Source organism: Gekko japonicus, unplaced genomic scaffold (genome assembly GCF_001447785.1).
Source record: "Gekko japonicus isolate JY-2015 unplaced genomic scaffold, Gekko_japonicus_V1.1 scaffold2829, whole genome shotgun sequence".
Taxonomy (NCBI): Eukaryota; Metazoa; Chordata; class Lepidosauria; order Squamata; family Gekkonidae; genus Gekko; species Gekko japonicus.
Window position 1 is genome coordinate 16,806 of NW_015165909.1, and position 8,916 is coordinate 25,721.

General features: G+C 45.7%; 1 protein-coding gene across 1 annotated transcript in view; it reads left to right on the top strand.

Moving 5' to 3' along the window:
- The window catches only part of SLC15A3 (solute carrier family 15 (oligopeptide transporter), member 3), a 12,786-nt gene extending 4,376 nt beyond the window's left edge, over positions 1-8,410 (top strand). The window contains 4 exon segments of the mRNA XM_015411381.1: positions 2,316-2,484; positions 4,461-4,619; positions 5,113-5,272; positions 8,257-8,410. Of these exon segments, the coding sequence (XP_015266867.1) occupies positions 2,316-2,484; positions 4,461-4,619; positions 5,113-5,272; positions 8,257-8,410 (642 nt within the window).
- Positions 8,411-8,916: the final 506 nt, after the last annotated feature.

Here is an 8,916-nt window from a genome sequence, read left to right on the forward strand (position 1 = left end):
TGCTGGCACTGACAGCAGAATTGTTTTTCATGGAGACCCTCTTCTATTTCAGGATGATGAAAGCAACCGCTTTTATTTGAAGGCAGAATATGCTATTGATTTATCTCCAGAATCAGCCTTTTTGGCCACACTGCTATCTCTGTGCAGTGCTTGTGGGGCTTATATTATAGTTTGAGGGCTGTCTTTTAACTTTAATTTGAGAAAAACATCTGTGGAACTGAGACCAGTTCACAGAACCATGAGTCATACATTGGTCTCTGGAAAACTATTTCAGTTTCTGCATGTCTGTTTTTCTTCCTGCAATTAGCCAGCTATGTACAGTTCCCACCATGTGTAATGCTAGGTTTATGGCACTTTGCTGTGAAATACTTTAAATGTCTGTTAGGGCATTTTACTGAAAGTGTGGTTGTTAGTATTGTGCTGCTGGCACACGATCAGTTCATGATCGCTGGAGGTGGAGGCAGGGAATACACTGCAATGCCAAGCTGTTGCTGTGTGCTCGGCTGGGCGTATGGCTTGGTCATGCCAATGAGGACTGCTTCAAACAATCCGATTGAGATGCGGAAGGTGTATCGCAAGTGGCTTGATGCAGACTTCGGCATGGAGCGCTCAGTTTCATCCGGTGCTCTGTCTGAAATTCAGCCCACTCACCACAGCACCGCTCATCCCACTACTGGCAGCTGCCCTCCGTGCTGTGAATGGGGATGGGATTGCAAGCGGTGGACACATTGGCTGAAGAGGTCGCACAGGTGTTGGGCAGCCATGTTCGTCTGTTGCAGCAAAGAAGTAGAAGAAAATCTTGTGGCAACGAGTTTTTTTGAAGTATCTGTTTCTATGGGATATAGTCATATGGAGATATATATATATACACACACGGGGGGAATGTGAACAAGGGTTAAAAGACTGTGAAATGTAGGAGGTATCACATGTGACATTTCTATGTTAAATGCAAAAGTATAGAAGAGAAGCACAGTAACCTTTCACAACAATTGGGATTGCCAATAACAGACTATTTTGTTATGTTAAAACTTTTTCATGCTGGTATAGGCTAAAACAGGTTATCTCTTGGTGAATACTGTTATGTCTTTAACTGTATTAAAAACCATGTTAAGCTTGAGACCACAGTAAGGATTGTAAGCTGTCACAATTCTATTGGCTGTTGTATATAAGTACCCAATCAGAATGCAGAGCAATGTTCAGGAGGGAATGAATCTGATTGGTTGTTATCATTGTAATTCCATTGGTCCTTAACTGTTCTAGGGCATGGCTACTCCAGCCCGGAATAGTTTAAAAGGAGCTCCACTTTGTGTGTGTGTGTTCTCTGATTGTTCCTGTTACTTCAATAAAGCTGATTCACTGTTACTTACGAGACGGCGCTGAGTTCCATACTTAACAAATACAATCCTACGTTTTGTTCAATTTGGATTCAGACATCTCTCTTGGGAGACTCCCTTTAAAGTTTCTTTGTTGAAGATTGGTGAGTCTCTGGTCAGTGACAGAGTCGTGTCCTGGACGTCTGCAGTGGTCTGCCACAGGTTTCTGAATGCTGCCTTTTTGATGCCCACTTTCTGTTCATTTATTCTTTTGCACAGAAACGGACCCGTTTGTTCAATGAAGACAGCAGAAGGGCATTGTTGGCAGGTGACAGCATATGGTAGATGGCAAGTAGAAGTTGGAGGAAGAGCAAGTGAATGAGCCCTTGATGGTCTGGGTACATAGGCGTAATCTTTGTGGGGGCCCCGCCTAAATTTCAGGAAAGTGCTCAGCCTCCCCCGGGAGCCACCCTTGCTCCTACCACAGCAATGCCTCTGGCCCAGCCCCAGCCCCCCCCCCCCCTGGGAAATTGGAAAGTCTACACCCTTAGGAGGTGTTTAGGTTGCATGCTGCTTCCTTCCCCCTTCAGCTTGAGCGAAGGCTTGGGATTTCTCAACTCACTACAGGAGTTAACCACCTTGGCATAACTAGTGAAAGGTCTCTGTATTTTTCTTGAATAGATTTGAATGTTGCATAATGACATTTCATACAATACTTCCTGTATTTAATGGATGCTTGACTCTGCTGTTCTTTTTACTTATCATATCCTTACAGACAATAACAGCATAGTGAGGCTCCACTACATAGTGGGCTCCAGCCTGAAAAAGCTTATGCTGGGATACTATTTTACTAGCCTTTAGGGTCAGAAGACTCCTGTTTATTTTTGTTACAACAGACTAGCATGGTTACCCCTCTGGAATTATGAGGTTCTGGAACAGTGTTGTTTGAGGTCTGACATGTGGACCATCAACTAGATATGAACTGGGAATTTCTCTTCCTAGTTCCCAGATGCCTGGCTCCTTCTAACCAATGTGGTATTTCTACTGATCCTGGTCCCACTGAAAGACCGTGTCATAGACCCATTCCTGGCAAAGAGGAAGCTGTTGCCTTCACCACTAAAGAGGATGGCTGTGGGTAGGATCTTTGGCTTTGCCTCAGTCATTGCAGCAGGTAAGATATTCATGCAACCTTTGCTGTATATGCCATGCCTTCTAGAGGTAAAGCTTTTGCGACCCAAGTGTAAAGGATCAGAGTTGGGTTTTGTTTAACCCACATGGCTAAAAAACTAAAAAACATAATCTATCATTTCGGGACCCAGGAGCATGCTTCCAAAGCTCCTCAGTACTAATTTGCACATGGATCACATTTTTTCCTTACACTTTCATCAAGTTGCTCAGGGTGGCATTTACAGGTGTTTTTTCCCCCTGGGGGAACGTGCTGGAACAGAGTTCCAGAACCTCTTTGGCAAAATTCTTTTTAAAATGTTTAAAAGTTTATGAGTTTTCAGTAAGCAGATTGAAAACTTCATTTCCCTCTTGAGAGTTCGGCAGCTCTTTTTCAAAAAAAAAAAAAAAAGGAAAGGAAAGGAAAAGGCACCCTGCTTTAACTTTATCCTGACAACAAAGCTGTGAGGTAGGCTAAGTTGAAAGACGATGCCTTGCCTAGATCATTCAGTGAGCCTGGTGAATCCCACTTTGACAATCAGGCCACTGGCACCACACAGGCTCTTGCATTCAGAAATATCTAGGACCGTACCAGTTTAGTGTGCAAATGGGAGGATTGTATGCATTTACATGCCACTTCTTTTACACACACACACACACACACACACACACACACACACACACACACACAAATTAAACTAGCACATCAGGGAGAAAACTAGGCAAGAGCCCTGCTTCACAACATAGTATTCATATGCAGGCAGAGAGCTTTTGATGTGGAATGTGTGGAGTCAAACCTTCCCACCACTTCCCCCCTGAAAATTTAAGTCTGCCTTGAGCCATGGGATGCTTTAGCCGGGGTTGGTTCCTTGCCAAGCTATATAACTAGCAGAGAACAGTAAGATCAACAAACCGTAAAAGGTAAAGGTTCCCTTGCTCGAAAGCCAGTCGAATCCGACTCTAGGGTTGTGGTGCTCATCTCCCTTTCAAAGCCAAAGAGCCAGCGCTGTCTGAAGACATTTCTGTGGTCATGTGGCCGGCATGACTAAACACCAAGGTGCACGGAACGCTGTTACCTTCCCACCAAAGTGGTACCTATTTATCTACTTGCAATTTCTTGCTTTCAAACTGCTAGGTTGGCAGGAGCTGGAACTAGAGACGGGAGCTCACTCCGTCATGCGGCACACTCGGGTCTCAAATTGCTGAACTACCGACCTTCCACAGCCTGCAGTTCAGCGTCTTAACCACTTGAGCCACCGCAGTAGTCCTGGTTTAAAAACATCTACACTTGCCTATCATACCTGTACAGTTGAGTGTTACTGTTCTCATCTGGGCCATCTGGGCATGCCCACAGAGAGCCCTACTTCCTGCTCCCCCCTTGGGCTGCACTACTTGTGTATTGCCATCAGGCAGCCATTGGCATCGTAATTCACAAGAACACAATGCTGTGAAAGGGAGGGGGGCCATTTGAAGTGCAATAAATTGCCATGAAGGGAATTAAGTGGCTCTTGTTAGGAGCTGCGGTGGCTCAAGTGGTTAAGACGCTGAGCTGCAGGCTGTGGAAGTTCGGTGTGTGCCGCACACCCGAGTGTGCCGCATGACGGAGTGAGCTCCCGTCTCTAGTTCCAGCTCCTGCCAACCTAGACGTTCGAAAGCAAGAAATGGCAAGTAGATCAATAGGGACCACTTCGGTGGGAAGGGAACAGCGTTCCGTGCGCTTTGGTGTTTAGTCATGCCGGCCACATGACCACGGAAACATCTTCGGACAGCGCTGGCTCTTTGGCTTTGAAATGGAGATGAGCAACCCTAGAGTCGGATTCGACTGGCTTTCGAGCAAGGGAACCTTTACCTTTTTAACTGGCAACAGGTGGAGCTGTTACTGTATACTGCATAGTGTTGTTAACGACAACCCTAATAGGGGGTCCCTAAGTTGGAAGACAGTTGCTCAGGTATTCCCTGAACGGAAATGTTTCTAGTGAATAGGTGTTCTTGAGACTAAGAGGCTAAAATATGTGCACAACAATGATACCATCTCCCAGCAAATTGGGAAGGATGATTATATTGCCGCGTCCCTCCCCATCTGGTGGCAAATCCCCTAGTACCTGCTTATTGGCATCAGCGAGATCTTTGCTAGCATCCCAGGTAAGCAGCATAGGAGAGACCTATTGTCCTTTCAAACAAACATCTGAAAAGTTGCTGTATTTGAACAGGGAACGGGGGGGGGGGGGGTTAGGGGCCCCCTCCCTACCCGCTCCCACTCAGTGCTTCGTCATTTCTAATCAGTCCAGCATCAGATTTTCCTCTTTATAGGAGTGGTTGGGCTATATGTTTCGCATGCTTATGTGTGGGGTATACTTATTTATATGCTGCCTTTGAATATATAAGGCAACTTACAAAATATGAAAAACAATACACAGTAAAAACCAACAAACTGAGCATTTACAGTTTTACCTAATGTGTTCAGATTTTCTCTTTTTAAGTAACTCTTAGTATGTGTGAGTGGAGTGGGGGGAACTGCACTGCTGTCTTGTCACCCCCATGGCTTCAGAGGAATGTCCTGTCTCCATCATCTCTACGCCACTTCTTGACCGTATCTTGATCTCCTTGCTGACTGATTCACTGGACTCTTTCCTAGGGCTGGAGTTTGCCTACTCCGAAGCTCCCAAATCCATGCAAGGAGCCATCATGGGTCTCTCCTACTTCATTTCTGGTGTGGGATACCTTTTAGGATCTGGCCTCCTGACTCTTCTCTCCCTGCCAGCCAATGGTTGGATGAACTGCCCAGAGGACACGCTGCCCCCTAGCCATAAGAGAAGGCATCAGGGCTAAGAACAAGAAGAGAGTAGTTATCATGGAAAAGCAAGACTCTGTTTTAAATTCCACATTAAACATGAATACTATCCCTTGTACTCACATATGAATGTAGATTTGAAAGATTATCCTCACCCTGCCCTTGGGACACACTTCATTTTGGTTCAAAAAACCTACCTTTTGACAGTGATGCCCTCATTTAACAGGATTCCGTATAGGATTCTCTTCTTGGATTCAGAATTGCATGGACAAATTGGATGTGGATGTGTGTAATCACTCTGATGTGTATCCAGATGGGCAGGGTCCAGTGTGACTCACAGTCTTATCTGCATGGTGTGGACTGGAATGCCTTTTCTTACCTGTCTCGTAGTACAGAAACAATGACATGTCTCCCACCTGTTTGAGACCTTCTTCACATACTTACTTGGTGGTACGGGAACCATTTCCTTATGGCATGATCCTGCACCACTGGGGTGTGAGTGTGGGTGGGGCCTTTTCCATCTGATTAGCATTCTACTACTCCAGAGTCAGAAAAGATTTTCACAGTTGGATTAGTCCATGTAGTCAGACACTCCTCAGCAGCACTGGATTGTACCACTGGGAAACAGCTGTTTGTATGAGAAAGTGTCAGCTAGGCCTCTGGCTATGCTGCCAGGGGTGTGTGTGGAGGGAACTCTGGAATTTTGACTTTCGTCTCTGCTGTGTTTCCAGTCTGGTGTTCTTTTCTCCTGAGAATGATTGCCCGTTACTTTGGCGGGTTTCTACCTGGCCTCTGATTGGTCCCCTGGGCCGTCAGGGGACCCCCTTGAATGATGTAGATCAGCTTTTTGTGTGTGCTTTAAGCCAGTTCTAACACAAAAGCATTTAGACATCTGCATACTCTCAATGTCTCAATGAATGAAAGCTGTTGGGAACTGATTGCTTGCAGGAGTCTGACAGAAGGGGTGTGTGATGGGGGCCTCAGGCTAACTAGACGTGTTCAATGCAACAGTTGTGCATGACTCTGTCTAGATAGATCAGGACCTGTGACAACAGTTATTAAAAGTAACTTCTTAAGCCTGACAACTGGTACTTTGGGTCTTCCACTGCACCTATCAGTTTCCTGAGAATCCCAGTGTTCAAGCAGGTCTGGAAAGGCAGCAAACAAATGTCTCAAATACTTTTCCCAAATAAACTTTCTTTTTTTTTTTTTCCAAAAAGAGAATTTTAGTGAGAAACAACAGAAGGAGAACATCCTGTCTAAAAGCTTTGTGCCTGCTTGGCATGGCTTGTAAAGAACATAGGAACATAAGAGAAGCCAATGCTGGATCAGGCCAGTGCCCCATCCAGTCCAACACTGTCACACAGTGGCCAAAAATACCAGGTGCCATCAGGAGGTCCAGCAGTGGGGCCAGGATACTAGAAGCCCTTCCCCTGTTGCCCCCCCCCCCCCAAGCACCACAGAGCATCCCTTACCCCAGACTGAGAGTTCCTATCTGATACCTTGTGGCTAACTGCCACTGATGGACCTCTGCTCCATATGCTTATCTAATTCCCTTTTGAAGCCGTCCATGCTTGTAGCCGCCACCACCTCCTATGGCAGTGGGAATTCCAGGTGTGAATCACTCTTTGGGTGAAGAAGTACTTCCTTTTATCCGTTCTAACCAGACTGCTCAGCAATTTCATTGAGTGCCCATGAGTTCTTGTATTGTGAGAAAGGGAGAAAAGTACTTCTTTCTCTACCTGCTCTATCCCATGCATAATCTTATAAACCTCGATCATGTCACCCCTCAGTCGTCGCTTCTCCAAGCTAAAGAGCCCCAAACACTTCAACTTTTCTCCATAGGGAAAGTGTTCCAACCCTTTTATCATTCTAGTTGCCCTTTTCTGCACTTTTTCCAATGCTATAATATCCTTTTTGTGGTGTGGTGACCAGAACTGTACACAGTATTCCAAATGAGGTCGCACCATTGATTTATATAGGGGCATTATGATATTGGCTGATCTGTTTTCAATACCCTTCCTAATAATCCCCAGCATAGCATTGGCCTTCTTTATTGCAGTCACACACTGTCTCGACATTTTCAGTGATTTATCTACTACAACTCCAAGATCTCTCTCTTGATCAGTCTCTGCCAGTTTGGACGCCATCAACGTGTATTTATAGTTAGGATTTTTGGCCCCAATGTGCATCACTTTGCACTTGGCTGCACTGAACCCCATTTGCCACTTGATGCCCCGTGACAGAATGTCTTTTTCAGTTTTCACAGGGTTCTGTCCTAAAGTCTGTATGCCTTTGCCCTGTAAAGCCTCCATCATGGTGCCCTGAGTCCTTCTCGTGCCTTTTTTTAATGAAAAACCACAGTACCTATGATGCTTTCTGTAATAAATTGCCACTGTTTCTGCTGATGTGAATGGACATGGCTAAGCATTTCTAAACCATTCCTGACTGGTTAGATTGCTAATGTAACCAACTCATTAATGTAAATAACCAATGTTATCTTTGATTTATTCTGCCTGTAAATAACCAATGTTATCTTTGATTTATTCTGCCTGTGGTAGATTGTCAAATGGGACTACGGCAGGTAGAACTTTGTGTTTGCAGTAACCTCAGGTCTGTGGTTGCAGAGGTGGCTTCAGGCCTCTTGGTAAGCAGGCTCCCATGCCAGGTCAACGGCAGATGCATGGTGGTTGGAAGTTGGAAGAGGGCATGCACTCCGACAGAATGTCCCAGAGTGACATCTGGCCTAAGACCTTGCTGGCTGCCTACGAATGGAGAGCCACTATGGTGCAATTGCCTGGCCCCACCAGTAGGCCCTTACCTATCTATAACGGCAAGGCATGAGGGCTGTGCAGGATGGAGCCTGGGGTTTGAGGGAACATGCTTTTGGATTGCTGGACATGGAGCATCCAGGAAATGAAACACCATGAATAGTGAATGCTGTAGAGTGTGGTAAGGGGTGCTTACTGATTAATCCCCCCCCCCAAGGAACATCAACAAGTGTCAGATGGATAATTATTCCTTCCTACTTGCGGCGATCCAAGCAGTAACTTGTGTCCTCGTTGTCTGGCTCTCTATCCGTTATGAGCATCAACAGCGGCCCAACTCCTGCCTTCTCTGCATTGGACAGGAGGAGAACTAACATGCTTGTTTTTTGCAAGACTGTGAGGATCTCTGCATGTGGCCAAACATCACCACCACCACTATTCTATATCGATAGCATACAGGGATGTTTTGAACTCAAACAATATATTAAAGGATTAGAGACCTTCACTGAAGACAGCACAACCAATGGCAGGCCGTCAAGTTACGCAGGCACCACAACCCTCTATTCAAGGTGTCATCAACATCTTATTTCCAGAAGCTGAGCATGAATAACAGAGGATGGGGAGCTGAGAGCTGAAATTACCTGGGAACACTGCAAGCCACTGCTTAGCTCTCTGGCCAGATGAGGGGAGACCACTGTCTGACTCAGCAAGGCCGCTCCTGTCAACAGATTCATCAACACCTACCAGTCTCCCTGCCACGGTTGTAAGCCGCCCTGAGCCCGCACGCGGGGAGGGCGGCGTATAAGTGGAAATAAATAAATAAATAAATAAATAGTCATGCTTCTGAGGAGGAGAGGAAGTGGAGAGGAGAATTAAAACA